The 21,254-nt window shown below is 34.8% G+C and overlaps 3 protein-coding genes across 5 annotated transcripts in view; all 3 read right to left on the reverse strand.

Moving 5' to 3' along the window:
• rnf122 (ring finger protein 122) overlaps nucleotides 1-5,432 on the reverse strand; it is a 27,741-nt gene extending 22,309 nt beyond the window's left edge. The window contains exon 1 of one of the 3 annotated variants that reach the window (XM_015377162.1): nucleotides 5,003-5,432. In XM_015377162.1, the coding sequence (XP_015232648.1) occupies nucleotides 5,003-5,027 (25 nt within the window). In that variant the 5' untranslated portion in view covers nucleotides 5,028-5,432. Of the gene's footprint in view, nucleotides 1-2,015; nucleotides 2,490-5,002 lie in introns of those variants that run through there. The other 2 variants (XM_015377161.1, XM_015377163.1) reach the window with 2 other exon arrangements.
• Nucleotides 5,433-7,597: 2,165 nt separating this feature from the next.
• LOC107086287 (gamma-glutamyl hydrolase-like) lies at nucleotides 7,598-13,357 on the reverse strand. The gene is made up of 9 exons (XM_015377123.1): nucleotides 13,161-13,357; nucleotides 12,935-13,049; nucleotides 12,127-12,177; nucleotides 11,922-12,006; nucleotides 11,181-11,319; nucleotides 10,724-10,830; nucleotides 8,660-8,753; nucleotides 8,420-8,557; nucleotides 7,598-8,241 (listed from the first exon to the last, which is right to left on the reverse strand). Exons 1-9 carry the CDS (start codon nucleotides 13,276-13,278, stop codon nucleotides 8,123-8,125), a joined length of 966 nt encoding a protein of 321 aa, XP_015232609.1. The 5' UTR covers nucleotides 13,279-13,357; the 3' UTR covers nucleotides 7,598-8,122.
• Nucleotides 13,358-17,036: 3,679 nt separating this feature from the next.
• Nucleotides 17,037-20,300, reverse strand: LOC107086275 (nicotinamide riboside kinase 1-like). Its single transcript, XM_015377105.1, has 8 exons — nucleotides 20,157-20,300; nucleotides 19,681-19,771; nucleotides 19,542-19,590; nucleotides 19,224-19,386; nucleotides 18,884-18,955; nucleotides 18,634-18,740; nucleotides 17,509-17,592; nucleotides 17,037-17,089 (listed from the first exon to the last, which is right to left on the reverse strand). Exons 1-8 carry the CDS (start codon nucleotides 20,225-20,227, stop codon nucleotides 17,079-17,081), a joined length of 648 nt encoding a protein of 215 aa, XP_015232591.1. The 5' UTR covers nucleotides 20,228-20,300; the 3' UTR covers nucleotides 17,037-17,078.
• Between the last annotated feature and the right edge of the window lie 954 nt (nucleotides 20,301-21,254).

Below are 21,254 nucleotides of genomic sequence, written 5' to 3' on the forward strand. Positions count from 1 at the left end.
GGACTACGTCAGGCTACAAAAGTTATCCCCTATAAATATAAATTGTGATAAGCGGTTTAAGAAAAGATTACAATAAATAACTTATTAAAATGCATAATTCAATTAGAGCTGAGGGAAAGAACCAACCGGGACCGGGACTGAAAAATATCACTTGCAATCTGAAAATTTTGATGATTATTGGAATGATAACATTAATTTTCAGAGAGAGGGTTGATTACAAACACAGACACCCAATATTTCAATTCAGCAATATAGATCAGTGTTGGTTCCAGGCAAATCTCTCGGAAAAAATAATTTTGCAAATAGGCAAGTATTTTTATGTTTTAGAATACAGAGAGCCGACATTTCCTCACTGCATTTAGATGCAAATGTTTCCATATAATGATGCATTTTATATTTTTCCTCACTGGATGCAGGTTTCAGTGCCATTTATAAATTGCCATGTGTCTTTATTATATGTGTTCAATGTATCTAAAACAACAGCAAACCTTAGAATAATGTGGAACAACAGTAAACAAAGGCACAGATGGGCTGTATGAACAGACTGAGATGAGCGGATGGATGAGCTGAAAGTACCGATGATGGTTATTGGATTGATGATGGATGAATGGATGATTAAAAGGCTGGCAGGATGTACAGCGTGAGGGATGAAAAACAAGTCGGTGATTACTTAAATGGAGAAACTGTTGCAGGAAAAGAAGAGAATGGTGGGCATACATATGGGATGAGTTCTGACAGATGGAGAGAGAAGGATCAAACAGCTGGATGGAGAGACAAACACATGGAGGTAAGAATTAACATTGCACAAACAGGCAGGCAGATGAAGACCGTCAAAGCTGTCATTACACTGTCATGGCTTTTGTTTGTTTTTTTATCTTGGTATATCTAGTCGGTCCTGTTGACAAACTGACATGCTGACATTTCTGTCTGACTCTTCTCCAGTCTGAGCATAAGATCGATCTTTTCTCTTCCTCTCCCCCAGTTTGAACCAGCAGAGAATCCCCCATTAAGGAAGTTCAGGTTCAAACCACTTTGCTCAGATAGAGGCATACAGAGACATCAAAAGCAGGAGTCGGGTCTTTAATCAGCACCAAAGATGAAACCCAGCTCAGAATCAACACTCAATCTAATTTGCTAGTATAACAGTTAAAAAATAAAACTATATCTCTAAAAAAAAGGCTCTAATTATTTTATATAAGCCTTTTTCACCAATTGAAACAGCTTCAATGGTGACAAATAATTAAATGCTTCTATGCAGGTGCCAGATTAAAGATGCATTTTATGTTTGTCAGAGCAGATGAAGACACATGTGGTAAAGTATACTTTTAAGGGAGTAAATAGGGATAAGTAAAAAAGAAACTAACAAACATGAATAACCTTACAAAAAGGAAAAAAAAAATTTAAAGGGGATGGTTAATTTTATCCGATAGATGGTTGGAAAAAAACATGGAGTTGACTAAATGACTGCAACGTGTCTAAGGTGGCGGCTGCACAAAAAGCCCAATTTACTCCAAGAAACAGGGAGATTTTGCTAATAAAGCCTGCTTCTGAAAACATTAAGCAAATAAAGTATCTACCTTCATATGACAAGCAGCATTTCGTATTGCTTCAAATAGATTAGTACAATGAATACTGGCTAAAACTGGGCCATCTTGCAGCTTTAGAACAGTGCAGTGAAAAAGAAATTAACTTGGTACAAGCCAAAAAGTTGATTTTATTGAAATGCTATAATTTTTTAGGTACTAATAATCTTTATTTTGAAATATTTTGTACTCCAATGTGTCCTTTCCCATTACACAGCATCCTCAGATGAGGATAAATCAATCACAGTTTTCTCCAAAGCTTCAGCTCCACTTTCTTATCCCAAACAAAGACAGACTGTTTGACTGCAGATGCTTTATTATAAAATATCAGCTGCATTAGATCAGAATATCACTGAGGTTATGACCTCAGCATCCAAACCCAAGCTGGACACTCATTAGGATGTGAAAATGCAAACTACCAGATATGCTGACCTCATTTACTCCATCAGCCAGACGATCGAAAGAAAGACGCCCTAAGAGGAATGGAGGACATTTTTGCTTCTGTATTCATCTCACTGCACAGATGAGACTGCAAATCATCTCTGAAGCTGTTGTCTACCAAATGTAGGTCATATTAAAAGAAGCTTTAATGCAGCTCCATCACATAACAACTAATGTGCAGGCAGACAATCTCTCCTGGTGTTCTACCTTTTCATGTGTGGAAATCAGACAGCTATTTGTAATATTTTGATTTGGGTGGAGCCTTGCATGATCACTGACCTATATAACGGTTCTCTCATGAGGCGGATCGTTGCCATGGCGGCAGGAGTAGCAAATGCAGAGTGAGGACGAAGGCTCTCGCGAGGGGAAGTTCTCATTTTGAGGACAAAGAAGAGCCGTGTGAGACAGATTCCTTGGCTGTCGTTTAAAAAAAAAAAAAAAAGGAAAAAAAGGGACAGGGGAGCCCCTATGTGATCCAGCGGAGCGGTGAAACACCTCGTTGGAGGATGTTTCCCTGAGACGGGATGCCAGTGGGGGTTTGTCCTACATACAAAGATTTCACACAAAGCTGCATCTGCGGCTGCCTGAGCTGAAGACAGAACTCCACATCAAATATTCAGCATTTTATACGAAGGGGAAAAATCTCCAGCCAGTCTGTGGTGGTCTCAAAGATTTAGCAGGATTTCATTTTCAAATGCATTGAAAGGATTACTTCTGTGATGAATAATAATAAAAAAAATTGATAGTCAATAACATGCTAAGGAATGGGGAGTTCACAGCTACCAATGTATTGTAATTATCAAATAAATAAAGGTTCAGCACTGCTAAACGCACTGTTTAAAATTATATTATGGCAGATTGACAACAGCTTTGCAGGGAATAAAATACTACAAATGATCCCCCTTCTGTTTTGCAAAGGTGATGAGCAAGATGAAAAAACATACACTTTTTTTTGTTTTTTATATCCCAGACAGCACAGATTGGAAATATGACGCAAACCACCCAAAGTCATGGGGTAACACCTAAAGGAGACACACTCTTTACTCTAATCAGTGTAACTCTGTTCTTATTTGATTTGAAATGAGACAGACAATACAATTTAATAAAACACATGACATGATAATGTATGAGTTAAAAAAAGCAAGAATTAGCTAAAGGATATTTTCCATCTGTAGTCTTGCAGCCATGATGTTAGAAAAGCAATAAAATACAAGAATATAAGTACAGCACCAACATGAGATTAAACTAGACTGATCCTGACAAAAAAAACATCTAAACAAAATACAGGTGCTAAGAAAACAGGGACAATACAATTAACCACAAATATAAAAAATACAGTTGTCGATCCAGGAGAAGAAGCTCTGTAAAGCAGTAGATTTCCAGCTGGTTACCTAACCACACAGATGGACTCATTAAGAAACAAAGATTGTTTTTGTACTTAAGTTTTTAGAATACATTTTCTTCTTACATAGTAAGCAGGGGAGTAATCAGAAATCTGGAAAAACGATATCGGATAATATGACCCCTGTTGATGTTCTGCTCTTTAAAGAATAACATTTAAGGAGACAGTATTATTACTTTAGATTATAAGATTATAAGACATAAAAGAAAAAAAGATTTTTAAGGAGCTGGAGTTTTAAATTCAGAGGAAAATAAAAAAAATGTTCGACATATGATGGCTATTTATACTTTTTGGTCTTAGTCTAAGTCTAAATATTTTAAGATAATGCTAATAACTAAAGATGCACCAATAAGAGCAAAGAATAGAACTTTTTTTGGTATTATAAGATTTTTTTCATATATATTAATTCAAGGTTCTACCACAAAAAATTTATACATTTTGATATCTGAACCCACTAGTATAACGTTGAGCTCAAACTGCCCGACACTGCTTCATTTTCCTGCATGTGCTGCTCTCTGTGTTTGTGAGTGTGCTTTGAATAGCTGGGGAGTTAAGCCGCACAAAGGGGGGAATTGTCTTTTGTCTCAGTACCAACCAGCAATCCACAGACAAGGCAGCTGCATTCAAACATTCAAAGTTAAAGGGAAAAGACCTCCAATCCATCATCTGCACAAGCTCTAGCTGTCACAGCAAGGCACCGAAGCATTTGTTGCAAAAAAAAGGCTCTTTTTAGCTGTTTGTGACTCTAGAGGAGGGGGGGCAGACTTAAAACTGGGATAAGAAGTTTTGCAAACTTAACCACCATTCAGACATGAGTGCCCCAAGCCAATTGCTGAAATAGATAGGTCATAGTTAGAGCAAGTCAGTGTTAACAAGATTTCCCTGAGATGTTGCAAAGTGAGCACAAAGACTGGCTTTGTGTGGATCCCTGCTGAAACAACAACAGATGAATATAAAGGCTTGCACTAATTAAAAAGCTATGCATCCTACTAAGCTAAGAAAAAACTATTTCATCTTTAATTATAGAACCACTTGTTGGCATAACAACCTGAAAATAAACAGTTTATAACATGCTTTGATCACAAAGTAGTATAAAAAAAAAGCTTAAAATTACCATTTCATGATCAGGTATATATTTTTTTCTAATCACATAATGGATGAATAAGCTTTCAATTTTTTGGTTGGTGAAAGAAATTAAATATTTTTATCCTAAATATATTTTTTTAAGTCAGTAAATCATATAGTCATAAATACATAAAGTAGGGTTTTTAAATTGAATAAACTACAGGCCCATAAAGAATTTAAACTGCTACAGCTGCAATTCCTGTGCAAAATGACAAAAAAAAAAAACTTGTCATTGTTAGAATATGAATTACTATCATTATGGATTCATAGTTTATTTAAAACTGTAAACATCCTGGATGTTGGAAGTCATAATAACCAGTAATTTACTCATATTAGGACATATATGCAAATGAAATATAATCAATGGTACGTCACCCTGTTTGAAAAATGATAAGGTCTCCCAGTCACAACATAAGGCCAGACAGAGATGTTAATATAAATGCATGCTCACCGTTACACCACTGAAACGGGTGCATCAATGCACCAGAGGGAGTCCCTGCCGCCGGGTTCGTGTTTACCAACAAACCGCAGACGCTGGTGCGGATAGAAGCGCAGACAAGCCGGGGCTGACAGCAGAGCAGCTGGGTGAAAGGTGAAGCAGACAATAGCACCTGATGAGCGGTCCTCCGAGGAGGGAAACATACGGAGAGCGTTTTTAATAAATGTCAAAACGGCCTGCCATACAACGATGGATCATCGCTGCAGAATCAGGAAAAGCAGAAACGGAGATTTACTTTATTTTTATTAGCTATTTTGTCATTTCGCCCTAGCTACTGTGAGTCTTCCTTTATTAAAAGCCAGCATGGCAGTGACCCAGTGGCAGTGGCAGCGTCTGTCTGAGCAGAGAAAGTCACAGCAATGGTTCTGTTTTTCTGCTCCCGCCCCGATGGACGCCACCGACGGGCGGGGAGACCAATCAGCAGCCCGCCTGTCTGTGCGTTACTGTTAGGGGGCTGGCTTTCAGGGGCGAACTACTGAACCAGGGGGCCGAGGGCACAATAGGGCCACCAACAGAACAAAAATTTTGCCTAAAAATCATTTAGATGCTACGGAGTATTAGGACCAGCTAGAGATTTATTTATTGTTATTTCAAGAATAAAGTCGTAATATTACAAGATTAAAGTAGTAACATTACGAGAATAAAGTTGGAATATTTATTATGAGAATTAAGTTGTAAAATAACAAAAATGAAGTCATCATAGCACAACACATTTCAGAAGCTTCGAGCTCCGACCAGCAGATTCTGCAGATTTTTCTTGTAATTTTATCATTTTATTCTCATAATGTTGCAACCCTATTCTTGTAATTTTATGAATTAATTCTCGTAATCTTTTTTCTTGTAATGTTACAACTTTATTCTCATAATTTTAGAACTTTATTCTCATAATTTCATGCCTTTTTTCTAGTAATTTTCCGACTTTATTCGCGTAATTTTATCATTTTATTCTCATAATGTTGAGACCCTATTCTTGTAATTTTATGACTTTATTCTCGTAATGTTACGACTTTATTCTTGTAGTTTTAAGACTTTATTGGCATTATTCTATGACTTTGTTGTCATTAAATTACGTTATCCTCATAATTTTATGACTTTACTCTTGTACTTTTCCAACTTTATTCTTGTAAATTTATTACTTTATTCTCTTAATGTAACGACTTTATTCTCATAATTTTACAACTTTATTCTGATAATTTTACAACTTTATTCTCATAGTATTATGACTTTATTCTTGTAACTTTCGGACTAAATTCTTGTAATTTTATTACCTTATTCTCCTAATTTTATGACATTATTGTGATTATTTTATGACTTTTATAACTTTATTCTCGAGAATAAAAAAAAAATCTCTAACCTGGTCCTAATACAACATAATCTATATGTCCAATTTAGTTCTTTTTTTGTTTGTTTGTTTGTTTTTGTTAAGCAAACGTTTGTTATCATTATTTTATAACTTTAGTCTCGGGAATAAAAAAAATCTCTAACCTGGTCCTAATAGAACATCATGTTTATGTCCAATTTAGTCCTTTTTTCTTTTTTTTTTTTTTGTTAAGCAAACGTTTGTTATCCAGGAACAGAGGTAGATGGGAGACCCCTGGTCCACACATAGCCAATCATTGGCCACCCCATGTGGACATAGTTCACAAGCAGCTCCCATCTAAAATAGAGGTAAGTATGGTTTGTTTGGTTAAACAATAAACAGACAACAAAAATACAATAGGTAATGTCTCCAATCCATATACTAACATTACAGATGATAAGTCATTGTGGGGCACCCGGGGAGCAGTGTGGGGTTAAGGGTCTTTGCTACCGTATATTCTACTCAGACAGTGAACAAACTAAAGTTTATTTAATTCTGTCCGTAGCGATCGTCAGTGAATTTCCAGCAGTTGAATTCACATTCATTATGCAACTGATATGTTGGCGACATCTTGAACTGAAAATAAAACCTTTATTAAGCGTTGATTTCTCAGTATTTGGATGCTGAACCTGTTTTATAAGCCGGCACAAAGCAGATTGCGCACAACAGAAGTCGTGTGCAGAAGCAAAATAAACCATACGGTTAATTTTCAAAATAATAAGTAATTTTCTTTGGTAACTTACCCTTTTTTCAAGAGTCACTATGATGGTCCTTCAAAAACCCTCAAAATGCTCAATTTTTATTTACAACTGCTGTAATGTTGTAGACTCATATATTTATTTATTTTATATAATTGTTTAAATGTGCATATTTTATTTTTTTTATTTAATATTTATATTTCAGCTTATTTATAGCTATATTTACTATTACATACTTTAAGATTGGGCTGCTCCCAAACCTGCAAAACAAATAAAATTTTATTTCATTTAATGTTACCATGTTGAAATGACTAAATAAACTCCTTGAAATATGATGCTGAAATGAATATTGTTTTAATTTCTATCATTTCATTATTTTACTGTGTTGATATTCTTTACTAAAGAGAAAACAGAACAGGGAGCAAAAGGCCAAATCAAGCTCCTCTGCCAAGCAGCAAGAGGAGCAATGAAGAGAGATAGAGGGATAGCAGGTACTAGAAGAGGAAAATACTGTGCTGGAACTGTATGTGTTTTAAAAGTCAAATGTTTATTGCATGATACTTGAAGTACTGTGTAAGTTAATATTAGAAATATGTATAAACCTTGTCATAGTAAGAAAGAACAGATTAGGCACTATTATCAACATTATAGTGTAATAGGGCTTGGGTGTCTATTTTAAATACTGAAGTAGATATGAAGCAACTTATTTCAATTATTCTGGAATGTCTTTTGTAATAGATTTATATTCACTATGATAGAAGCTTCAAAAGAAAGATGACATAAAAATCAAGTGTATAGTGCCTGAAGTGTCTGGCAGGGAAGGGGAACAGAGAAATGCAGCGCCTAACCTATTCAAAAGTCAGAATGATTTTGTTTAAGATTCTGAAAATTGACAGATTTAAAAACATGTTCTAGGGAGAACTCTGCTGAATCTACTTAGGAGTGACTGACTCTCAGTAATACCTCAGTATTTTTGGGCCCTGTCCGTCAGCCTTCAACAGCTATTCTGAAACCTCAGAAGAAATAAATCTGCTCGTAGGCAGTAAAGTTTGAAGTGTACACAGGCGTGAACTTGTAGATCATTGAGGAATCTTCTTCCTCAGGACTGTCAAAGTGATGTAAACTCCTCCGTCCTAAAAAAAAAAAAAAGCAGAGATCATTAAAGTCATTTATAAAGTTTACTTATGAGAGATTTTTGCATTAACTAACAATAATAAACCAATGTTTGTCCAAATTCCTCTGCATTATGTTTTTTCATCTGAAATACTCCAACTCAGTCTAATGGACCAGTAAAGCTCAATAATGCTTCACCTTCATTGATAAAAAACTCGGCCAGCTGGGATGATAACTGAACCGCATGAGTGGAGTGAGGAATGTTCAGTCTTCTGTCCCACTGAAAGCGGTTCACCTCTGGGTGCCACTGCACTCCGTAGAATGGATACCTTTTACCTTACAGGACAGGGAGAGTAAAAAGGAGGTCATGATCACCACTCAAGTGCTCAAAAGCAAAACGTTTGGTTTGTTATTTTCACACAAAAATATTTTAATAACCTTCAATGGTGGAGACAAAGTATTCTCCATTTAGAGCGATGTTCGTGGAGAGCACGGAGAAGAAACTGCTCAGTTCCTCATTTTCCTGGAAAGCCTGGAGGAAGAGCATCATTCATTCAGCAGGATTGGATATTTAAGGTCTTCTCTCAGGTTCTTGTCAAAGTAGTCATCCTCATTTTCATCATTACATCTACCATCAGTATACTTTAGTGGTATTTTATGTGATGAAACAACACAAAGTAGTTTGTGAGGTTGAAGGAAAATAATAAATCTGAAACATGGGGCAAACTTTTCAGTCAATACTTGTAGAAACATCTTTTAATGAATTAACATTATTTATATAGCCCCAGTTCACGACAAGTCATCTCAAGGCACTTTACAGTTCAACCAGATCATACAGTCAAATTGATACAAAGTTTTCTATCTAAGGAAAACCAGTTAATTGCATCGAGTCATTGACTCCAATGCAATCCCTCACACTGAGCATGCTTGTAGCGACAGTGGAGAGGAAGAACTCCCTTTTAACAGGAAGAAACCTCCAACAGAACAAGGTTCAGTGTTAGTGGCCATCTGGGGTTCAAGGAGACAGAAGCAGAGATACAAAAAGTAGTTAGAGCTTGAAGTTTTTATGAGTGTGTCTCCACATGCTTTGTACATCTAACAAGTATTTCTATTAACTCTGGCTGTATGTTTAGGATAATAGTTTCAGCTATAGTCTTGGTATAAGTATGTTTGTTCCAGGATCTAAATTTCTTTATTTTAATATTTTTATGTGTCTTGTTTTGCCAATATAGCTCTGGGAAAAGATGTCCCAGAGTTGGATGATAGCCCAACAGCTTCGCTTTCACAAGCAGACCATTATGACTCTTGCCATAAGGTTCCACTTAATACTTATATATGAAAGTTTATTGAAAATTATTCAGGGAGTAAAATCACATACAACGAACAGAGACTGAAAGGGAGAGGAGAAAGAAAGAGGGGATAACTAAGGGGAGAGAGAAAGAGAGGCAGGAAAAAGTGCATTAAAAGAGAAGAAGTAAAACAAAACAGCAAAAATACTGTAAACACCTGTTTAAACAGGTGTTTACAGAGGTACAGAAATCACAGTTGCAGAGCATAAGATAAAAACTGAAAGCTAAAATACATAAACACAATGCAAAAAGAAAAATTGAACAGAGATAAAATATAAAAGGATAAATGTTTCAATTTAAAAAAGATACATTTTAAAATAAAATAAAATTTAAGATAAAATTTTGCCAAATGTCCGCTTAGACTTGATTAAAAGCCAGGGAGAAGAATTGTGCTTTTAGAGAGGATTTAAAAGGATTTAGCTCCATTCATCCACTCTAAGAAACTCCCCTAACTGTTTAACTATTTGGGATGGTGTGTTCAGAGTGGTGAACAGTGTTAGTTTTCTGACATACACTGTATTGTGTTGTTAAACAGTTTAACGTCTGTTTGATCAAAGGCTTTTTTTTCCCACATCGATATGACCAGACTTGTGAATAGACCTTTCCTTGTTGTGTATCATATAAATATATATATATATATATATATATATATATATATATATATATATACAGTATATATATGTGTGCATTACTTTGTGTTGGTCTGTTACATAAAAAAAAACCAAACAAAATACACGACATTGAAGTTTATGACATCTAAAGAAGACTGTATAGAAAAATGCAATGGGAGTAAGCATTTTGTAAAGTAACCATATTCTAATGTCATTATTATTTGTTTATGTTTCTCTTCTAAAGGTCAACATCATAGTTATTGTGAAAAGTCTCAAGCTTAACTCTCTTTTAAAGCACAAAAATACACCTTCTTTACTGTGAATACAGCTGAGGTACCCAGCTCTGATTTTTGAAAGAAAATCTTCTTCTATACTTGGAAAATACTGATTAAAATTTCTTCGAGTAAAATATAAGTCTCCAACATGATGCAATATCATATAACTCAGATTGGTGCTTTACAGTAAAATATAATCTGCTTTTAAACTCCATTTATGTGTTAGGGGGAAAAGTCAAAAAGAGGAAGGAAAAAACAAAAACATACCTTTACTGTAAGCCCGAAATGATGAAAATTGCCAGTCAGAGGTTCTTCTGCCAAAGCCTTTATGAGCTCTTTAGGAAAACCTTGGAACATCCTGCTGGAGTGGGCCTCTGTGGAATGGCAGCATATACATTATTAGATACATGAGAATGGCTTTATGTTCATTGTGGAGAAGAAATAGCAGTTGTAAGAAAACAGACTGGCTAGAATTAAAATATCTCACTAAAACAAGCCGTTTGTTTAGCAGGTAGCTAAAATTGACCATAGAGTAGAAATACAAGCCATTGGATTTGAAAAATACCCTTCTGACACCATGTCCTTGGATGTACAGTTGTGTGTGACCAAAATATATAGCTAAACTCTAAAACAAAAGTTTGCTCTACCTACATTTATTTTTCCTTCATTTTAACAACAAATCAGGCCACTGAAAGATGCCAATGATGAAACAGAAGGTTTGTACCTGTGGTTAGGTTGAGGGGCAGAGCCACATTCTCTGCTGTAGTATTTGAGAGCAGATTTTCACCAGCCACCAGGACAGTGAGCAGCTGCATGCCCATGCACGTACCCCAGATGGGGAAGAAGTCCCCAGCATCATTGGCCTGGAACAAGCACACTCATTTTACTTCTCCTAATAAAAAAAAGCAAAACATGTGAACAGTGCATAACCTTTTAAAGTTTCAAAGATATTGTTTCTATTTTGTTTGTGGGCTCAGAGAAGAGACAGATATATTACCCAGCTAGAGGTGTGGGAAGATAACGAGAGTTCAAATTAATTGCATAATAGACAGAAAAAAAAAAAGAATCACAAATAACCAATTAAAAAAAGAATGAGGATAAAAACAGTGATTTAGAGGCGGAAAAAAAAACACATAGTGTGTAACAAAGCCTTAAGAAGCATGCAATGGATTGATAAGATCGGTTAAATCCACCAGGCTTTTAATATGAATGATCAAAATCATCTGAAAAACTAAATAAAACTGATTAAACGACCGAGTCAAAAAGTATTAAAGAAGACACGCTGGTCATAACAAGGATGAATATTGGACAATTAAATGAAGAAACATGTAAAATAAGAGGGAAGACTAGAAACAGCAACAGCAAGAACATAATAAAAACAGAATCTGAAGCACAAACCACATGCAGCAATGATTAAACAAAGGATATCCATATATGGAGAAGATCAAAATTGAAGCGTACAAACCGTTAGAGCCAGTTTATAGAAAATCTGAGCCACTCTGGCAAAGTCTGAGGTGTTCAAATTTGCACTTCCACCTATTAAAAACAAGCTTAACACCATAGAGAAAATAAAAATTATTTTTTTTCCTGTAACCTTATAAGCCTTAAGCTTATACAGCTACAAGCTGAAACTTTCCTGCATGATTATTAATATATAGACTTGGACTCACCCATTTATCTTCTTAAAGATGCTTTCATACTCTTCATTGGAAAGAGTCAATCTGTAAAAAAAAAAAAAAAAAAGTACTATCAGGAGTGATTTAATGTTTATAATTGTAATAAAAGGCCCATTACAAAGAGGTTACAAAGTTGACCCTTCTTTTATCTTGTGTAAAGCCAACACAGCAGTTTTCCAGGCCTGGATGGCTCATTGATGGAAACTTTCATTTTGCTTTCTAGTATGAAATATCATAGATGAACATTCAGACTTTAAGCTCACGCACACTAGGGTTATTTAGCAGGAATGAAGAAAAGCAGGCCATCCTCTGTTTGCTACAGATATAAAAGCTACATGATTTGGAGCAGCCTAGTCTAAAGTCTGAAACGAAGTCCTATTAGTGCTGCGGTTTACCTTTTAACAGGTCATTCATTCTCAAAAAAAGCCCTCAGTTGCAGCTGAAGCAAACAATTGTGCTGAGAGGAGTGGAGAGAAATGCTTAAAGTGTCATGAAAAACAGAATCAAATATTTGAGGAAGTTTCTTGCTGCAAAATCTGGCAAAATCAGAGTATTTCTTCACTAATTTATCCATGCATTTTGGCTTTTTTTTATTATTGCAAGGGGCTCTTACGCATCTTCAGTAACCATTAGTGGGAGGACAGTAAACCTTGCACATGTTGCCAGTGCAGCTCAGAGTTAAACAATCTTAAGGGGAATCATCTTGGTGTAAAAAATATTATCTCTCCAAGTCTTGTTTTTATCTTAAAAATCAAAAAAGAAACAAAAAAAGAAAACAAAAGCACCATAACCTTCAACCCACCTGATTGGCATCACCCTGCTTCCCCCAGACTCAATGTAGTTAACATAGGAGTCAGGTATGTATGTCTTCCCAAAGGGTTTCATGACATCATCTGACACTATTTGAGTTAAAACACCTGTGTGGCAAAAAAAAAACAAAAAAAAAAAACACAAAAACGATCAACCATTACAGCAGCAGAGTGATTTCTGATTGATTTCATGCAAAAGTCCCAAAGAGAGTTTCTTACCGATCACTGGTCTGTCGTTTAAAGCCTGCTGGAAGACTTTAGCAGGCATGGCCTCATAGCAACAGATAAAGCAAGCAAAAAACAAGCAGAGGTATAATGGAAATTCTCCACCAGCCATATTCCTTTGTGAGATTTCAGCAAAATGAGTCCTAGAATGCTGCCAGCGGATCTAGTCTGTAAAAACAGTGACTACAGACTTATATACATTTCTGTTGAGGAAGATATAGTCAGGAAGAGGAAGTGAGGAATCTCCAGATTTGCATGTGATGACTGTTTTACTGCACACACTGGTTGGGCTTGTTCAATGCTGAGGTAAACACAAAATCTCCTGCTGCATGGGATGGAGTTTCTGGAAAAAGTTTTATCCATTGATGTTCGGTAAGTGGTTGAGCTTGATGTGTCTTACATAAGTGTTGAAATAAAGGTTTTCAGAGCTTGTGTATGCACTATGGAAGGCAACTGTATGTTCACAAGTCTCAGTGAGATTCAGTAACGTGGTGTCAGAAAAAAATGTGCATGTGAAAATGAAAGCAGGGGGTTGACAGCTGAGCCTTTGGACAGACTCTGTTCATGTGATTACCCTAATAGTCTGTAAAACACCAAACTTTTTCCAATACAGTTGCTCAAACATTTTGGGAAATCTGTGACTTTATTGAAAGTATCTCAACTTATTATAATTACCAAACATGCAAATATAATTTCCTCAACGATGTTTTCTTGTTCTAAAAAAAAAGGTATCTGTTCATTGGCTGTGGAGGAAGATTTTTGAAGTTAAGGTTGAAGAGGACCACTTATTTTGATGATCCACCAAGAAAAAAAAAATCCTTGTTTAAGATTCCCCTTGTCCTCAATGTGCACAGCGCGGTTTCAGCTTTCAAACATTGAAAGCTTGGTCCTGGAACTCATTCTGAAGAGGTTATACAGCTACACTCGGGATTCAAATTGCCAAACACAAAACCTGTACAAAAAAACACATTGCAACTTGCTTAGGAGGAAGGGCCTCCAGGTGCTTAAAATCATCAGAGCTCCAAATACAGATTGTTCTAGTGTAAGCCAACAGAACTAACAAAGACTTCTGGATAGGTGCTGAAATGTTTTAAGAAAAAAAGAGCAAAAGTCTGGTGGCCTCAGATTTAAGCTTGTTTTGTGGTTGTCATGACCTGGATGACTGAAAATAGCACAGGCATGTCTGACATTGTTCTAGTTGCTGTGTAAATAGTGTTTTAAGATCGCTCTGAATAAATTAAATACATTTAATTGAATGTTTTAGGAATATTATGTCTATAGTTTTCCCACATTATTGCTCATATTTCACTCCAGTGTTCACCTGATATACTGGTACTCTAAGACCACCGCTCTTCCTTTTACTAATCGACCTAATTGGAAGTCGATTATTAAGAGGAAGGCACCAGTCTTCCCCTTAACAGGTCCTTTTGTCATCATCACTGTTTCTGTAACACATTGTCAATTTTAACTGTCATCCATTTTTGTTTCTTTCCTCAGGACCATATGTTCTTTGCAACTATAGCTCATACTTTCACACATAGACTGTAAAAACACATTCAGATAAAAAAATAAAAATCAGAGAACAGATAATCTGTTATAAATTGTTAATTATTAGCAGCATATTGATTTATGAAATATTTTATTAGCTAGTTCCTTAGCATTTTACAAATTGTGTTTGTGAAAGAATTCCACTGCCAAAGTTTCACAATTCAGTAAATAGTGATCTGGTATAAATAGTAACACATAAATAAAAAATAAATGTCTCAATTTAAGTCTTGCTGTTTGGAGTTAAACTAGGCTGAATCTTTCCTCTTTTATGAAAGTGTAAAATCTTAAAATTTTCCATAAAAACATTGTGAATTTATAAAAAAAAGTATCTCGGTCCATTCCTGCTGCTGTCTGGATTTTTGGTCGTTTCCTCCTTCTGTGGTTGATTAGCATATTTTGCACTGAAACAAATTACCGTAATTTGTCTAACCCTTCTGCTTCCTTAACAGTATGACAATTTATATTTTTTGCTGATTATGCTTTTATTTGTTTGAGCAGAAGATGAAACCTTGAGGTGTCTGAAAAGTGTATCCCAAAAAGTTAAATAGGCAAATCAGTTGCTTACACAGCTGTGAAAATCTTAATTTGGGATCTTCTCAATATTTTCTAAAGACCAAAAATCATGGAATATGTAGTAATAAATGTAGTCAAATAGTTTAAGTTCCAAATAAGTAAAAAACAAGTCTCCCTTTTATCATTCTTGCATTTAATAAATAGAAATACGTTTTCATAAACATCACTTTGTGTCTGCTACTGTCTTCCAGTCAGCCTCAATAGAAGGCTGACTGTTCTGATGGAGGCTTCTTCCTGGTAAAATTTATTTTTTTCCTCTTTGCAGTCGCTGTGTGCATACTCATTGTGAGTAATCACAATCAGCAATCAGCTGAGTTTCCTACATTGAAAATATTTAACCAATATTTCTGTATCATTTTATTGAATCATCTCTGGAAAGTGCTATGAGATTATGTGTTGTGAATTGTTGTTATATAAATAAATGTAATTGACTTGAACACAAATTTAATTTTGTGGCTCAGATCTGAGATTTGCTGCTTCAGAACATTTTAAATGTAAATTCTTACTCTTAAAATAGGAGCCACAGAAGAAATAACCTCTAACATTGGAGCCTTGCATTTTTTTAAGAAAATGGGCTTAATTTGCTAAGGAACTAATATCAAAAAAGATTATAGAGCACCTTCGTGGTCAGAGTATTTTTGTCAAAAGTCTCACTGCTGAATACTAATAACTCCTTCCCCATTTTGATAAATGAAGCATCATGTTAACCGTGCTGATTGTCTATATCTATAATTTTCCTCTTTAGCTACATTTTTCAATAACTTGCTTTAAAATAAAATGAGTGACAAGAAAAATTGGAGATATTAGTTTATTTTACAGAAACCAGCATTAAGATTGGAAGGGGTAAAAAATAAGTGAAATTGACCTTAAGTGAAGAATCACAAAAGTATTACGGTTAAAAAAAAAATTTCTTGATAATCAAATGTTTTAATTAGCCACTTCTTGCATCAGTAGTAAAAATGTGTGTAAATTGGTCAACATTTTCTTTACTTGGCTTTTTAGTGTCTTAGTAACTTACTAGATATCTAAAATTGCTGTTATATTTACTGTATATAGTTGGTTCTGTTTTCATAAGGGTTCAAGTTATCATAAGTGGGTTTCAATTCAGTCTGTGGGTGATTTATTTTCCCCTTAAATTTGCAGATTTAGTTTCACTCTGAGCAGAACCAAGACCTGTAAAGGAAAACATTTTAAACTGTTTATTTTTCACTGATATAGGTATAGTTTTTAATCTTCTGTAGATCATGTCAATAAAAACAAGTTTCAAATATGATATAATGATGATTTTTTTAGCATCAAGAAAACAGTGAGAAATTGCACCCACTGATGGTAAAATAGTGAAGTTCAGGCCACAGGAAGTAAGATACACTTAGATCAGTTTGTCCTCATCAACAGCTTTGTTTACTCTTTTGGAGAAAAAAAAATAAATACATACAATATATTCTCTTTTAATGCAGTAACATCAATTCCATATCACTTTTTGTAATAATGTTATCCTAAAATGGAAATGCTTCAGTTCTGAATTATTCTACACGTTGCAGCATAAAGAACACACAGAGACTCCAAATGACAACTATTGCTCAGCAAAGGAATCATTATAAATTATAAGAATATAACCTGTAGGGAAGCAATGGGATAAGGTGCTAAAGGTGAAATCAAAGGAGACTTGACCTCAAAAATCAACACCAACCAAGGCTGCAAAAGACTTGCAAACACCACCAATTAAAAGCATATAATTTGGTCCTTTTGGTCAGCAGAGCCTCCAGAAACAATTGAAAATGGTCCATCCACTCAGTTTTGCCCTGAGAAAAAAGCACAAAGTAAAAACATTAGATTTCTTTAATCTAACACAAAAAATCTAAGTCCTCAAATACAAACATCCCTATCAGATTATCTGTTTGGTTTTTTTGCATGCAGAAAATTGTCTTTAAACTCAGAAATCAGTGAAAAAAAAACCTTTGAATTTACAGAAATCAAACCCTTCTTGTAATAACCGCCTCCCTTCATGTTTTCATGAGAATATTGTGCATTCTTTAAGTCTAAAGGACCTCCTTGCTGTAATCTAAATATGTCAGAAGAAACAGGCTTGTAAAATTAAAAGATTCAGTTCAGCCTCAAACCACCAAGAGTACCAGCAGCTGCACGTCTAGTTTAGATTAGTAAAAATCTAATCTAAACTAAGATATTTTAAAGGAATGTTGCTCATATGGAGTGACCTTACCCTGCAGTCTGTTTCTGGCTTGACAAATGTCTTCATAAACAACACCTAACACCTCTTCCTTTGGTTTCAAACCATCCAGATAAACTGCAAAAACAGGGAAAACATAGAACACAGTTTTACAGTGTAGCAGTTTGAACTTTAACCGAGGCTAAGTATAACCTTATCACAAAAGGCATGGGATACTTAGTATTCACAATGTCTAGCAAATGTTATCTTTACTTTCTTTTACAAAAAAAAAAAAACATGATCCAAGTTTTCATCATTTATCACAGTTCTTTAAAGATGACCAGTGTTATTTTGCATAGAGGGATACCAATATCTCCTGCCCACCTTTGGCTGAAAAAAGCTGCTAAACTTTTCACTTCATTACAGGTACAGTGAATCCCCAGGTTTCATAATATTTCCAAACACAATCATGTATTGAAGTGTCATCTTTCACTCTTCTTAACATAATGCAATCTTAAGCTATAATTGGTGAGCTGTCTGAGCAGGAACATAGAGCTGAAACAATTTATCTGATTACTTGAAATAATCGTGATTAATCTAAAATTGAGATAATCGTCAACTAATTTAGTAATCGATTAATGTTTAACTGGAGTATAGAGACTTTAAAACATGCCTTTAGCTGACAGAGCAGCCCACTAAAAGCATTACTTCTATCAAAATTGTAAGAAAAATATTTAAACATTTTGCATTTAAGGAGAAAAAAAAAACTTTCATCTATCAATATGCTCTATCCAGAACTCCTTAAGTGTAAAAGTATTAGTTTTATCTGGTTTAATTCGGGAAAAAAAAAAATCTTGTTTAAGGAACATTCTACTGTCCAATTATTAATTGATTAATTGAAAAAATTATCGACAGATAAATCACTTTGCAAAATAATCGTTAGTTGCAGCCCTGCAGGTACCCCATAATGATCAGCTAATGTCAGCTTGGAAGGCCAGAACAGCAAAAGGCACAATATCTCGCAAGATAAGATCCAGGGACTGCAGCTAGATTTTTCTTAAGTCTAAAAATCAAAAATCATACTGTGCTAATCAATATGTTGTATGTTTTAAGCATGCCTATGCCTAATCAGTATCACACTGCAATCTATAGGACATAGGATTTTGGATGCAATCTAACCAATTTCTGAGGTGATTTCCTCCATCTCTCTGCGGTTTCTGAGGTACATTGGCCACACATATCCATCAAAGTAACCTGGGGGATCTGGAGGAGAATATACCCTGGAACTGACCAAGCAAGACAAAAACAGGGACAGATTACTTACACAGCAGCTCTCATGTGAACATTTCATATAAACTCAGGAGTAAAATGCAGAAGCAAAACAATACAAAAATAAAAAATGAAAATATCAAGAAATAGAAATGAGTACCTTCGTCTCTTCTTACAAGCCTCATAAGGAATTTCCAAAAAATATCTCTTGTCAAACAGCTCATTTAAAGGCCTGAATGGGAAAAAATAAAAAAAATAAAAACTATAATAAGAAATCTATAAGGAGAGTCTTCCTGTTGACGGTAAATAGAGACGCAGGCCGATTTCATTTGAGCAATAACTAGTAGATACGTTACAAAACATTCCTTTGTATTAAATTAATGTAAAAAAAAAAAAAAAACACAACTACTTAAAAAATTATGGAGAGAAAAAAAATTAATTCAGAAGTTTAAACAATCACTCATCTAATTATATATTTTCTTTAATCCTCCTTAAGTTACCTGTAGTTGAAAATCAGGAAACCCTCCACAATCAAAACATAAACTTCATCATCAACTGATGAATCAATGGGTATCAGACCCCGCTTCTTCAGGAAAGAATGGGGATCTCTTCTCCAGGAGTAAACCTCTATCATCATCTTGTCCATATGAAGAGCATCAAGCGCTTGAATAGAAAACAGCTGGAATTATTTTCTCTTTTAAGCTTAAACACATTTAGGTAAAAAAAAAAAATGTATTTATAAGTGGGTGTTGCCGGAAATCACTAAAATGCCTCATATGTTACATCAAGATAAATAACAGATCAAGTGTTTAATTTACTGTCATATTGCTTGAAGCCATTTCTGTCCACTGGTACCAAACGGTCATCCTGAGGAGAATAGATATCTGTGTAAATCCTTATCTGTGGAGCCAGAAGCTGTAAAGACAGAAATATTCAAAGAAAGCATTCAAAGATTACCTTAAAATAGGAATCTTGAGCAATAATGCAGCTGTTGTGTATTTTCTGGTGAAGAAATTTAGCCAGGGTAGATTTTCCTCCATTGGTGATCCTGTGATTAAAAACACATTTGCTTACAATAAAGGTTAAACAAGCAGAATAGTTGTGAGACGGTTTCTATCAGGGTCGAAAAGGGTAAACAAGTCTTATCAACCGTCACTGCCTCATGGTTATCACAAAGTCTGCTGGGCTGCTGTCCTGTTGCTTAGGATAAATGGAAATGTGTACTTTCTTCACCTTTTTTGTTGTTGTTTTTTCATTGTTTGTTTTTTTTCTGTGGTATGCCAAACATCTAAAGCATTTTTACAGCGTGAAACCCATCAAACTACGTTATCAGACGTACCGTTTTTGCGATGCAGTATTTGCAGAGCAATATTTCACGTAAGTTAAAATATTTACGCAGTAGTTTGTTTTCAACTGGGTCAGAATTTACTTACCCACCAACTCCAACAACTAGAGTCTTCATTTGAGACAGTTTGCTGCAAACTTGACGCAAACTGGATGACATGTGATTCTAATTATACGAGAAAAAAAACTACCAGGCTCATTGTTTACCTACACAAACACAGTCCTCCACCGTGTGTCATACGTTTCCGCTTCAGGACGCTGCTGATTGGTTAAATATGTGACGTCATACATGTCCTGTCCAATCAGTAAATAGAAATATATACAGATCAATTTTGTGCTTGATTCATGACTTACTTAGACTATGGAGGAACAACTCTGCCATATTTAAAAATTAATACAGAAATAAATCAATGATCAATAAATAAATAACAATACAATTAATTGCCCCCTCAAAATACAATAAACTAATAAATGTAGGTAGAAATAAAATTATACAGTGAGACATAAATATATGAATCTCTTTAATTAGCTTCTTTATTTATTCGCCTTTGTAATAATTACCTTATTTATTTATTGTCCATTATAATACATTGAGTAAAAGTGAAAAAAAGTTTGTTACTTCACCTTTAGGAGTCATGATCCTCCACGGACAGAATCGTCAATGGATTGCCAACTTGAAGAAGGTTGATTTTCAATCGAACATCTGTCCAGAGAAAAAACATGTAATATGTAGCCAACATTTTAAAGAAGAATGTTTTCAAGATGTCTTGGATAATAGCGCGTTGTGACAAACACCAGATACAGTAGTGGAACTTGCTCAACAGCCGATTCCACACCGTGACATCACAAACCGGTGGATGGTAGTAGAGTTCTTTGACAAACATGGACGTCTCCAGTAAAGCACATTCAAATGAAATTACTGTTAATGAAAAACACTTATCATTTATTGGACCATATGTAATATTTCATATTTAAAGTACTTTTCCTTTCATTCTAATTTAATTATATATTATGAATTATTGCTGTAGTTGGATAAAAAGGTATGATTCTTCTCTGTTATTACTACTTTTAATAGAAATTAGTATAGTAGTAACAGTAGTAACAAAAGTTTACTATTAAATGTTAAAAGTTATAAATGAATAAACTTCTGTAATACTGATTATTTAATCATTAATGTTTAATTTATC

Source organism: Cyprinodon variegatus, unplaced genomic scaffold (genome assembly GCF_000732505.1).
Source record: "Cyprinodon variegatus isolate N-32 unplaced genomic scaffold, C_variegatus-1.0 Scaffold147, whole genome shotgun sequence".
Classification (NCBI taxonomy): domain Eukaryota; kingdom Metazoa; phylum Chordata; class Actinopteri; order Cyprinodontiformes; family Cyprinodontidae; genus Cyprinodon; species Cyprinodon variegatus.

Excerpts from the sequence above, each read along its gene's own strand:
- LOC107086287 (XM_015377123.1), bottom strand. The coding sequence starts at position 13,278 with ATGGCTGGTGGAGAATTTCCATTATACCTCTGCTTGTTTTTTGCTTGC. Across the intron at positions 12,007-12,126 it reads ATCTTTAAGAAGATAAATGG|CTTGTTTTTAATAGGTGGAA; the intron begins GTGAGTCCAAGT and ends TATGGTGTTAAG. Across the intron at positions 8,558-8,659 it reads CTTTGTCTCCACCATTGAAG|GTAAAAGGTATCCATTCTAC; the intron begins GTTATTAAAATA and ends CTGTCCTGTAAG.
- LOC107086275 (XM_015377105.1), bottom strand. The coding sequence starts at position 20,227 with ATGTCATCCAGTTTGCGTCAAGTTTGCAGCAAACTGTCTCAAATGAAG. Across the intron at positions 18,741-18,883 it reads GCTTGTAAGAAGAGACGAAG|TTCCAGGGTATATTCTCCTC; the intron begins GTACTCATTTCT and ends TTGCTTGGTCAG. Across the intron at positions 17,593-18,633 it reads GGAAATCACCTCAGAAATTG|TTTATCTGGATGGTTTGAAA; the intron begins GTTAGATTGCAT and ends CTGTTTTTGCAG.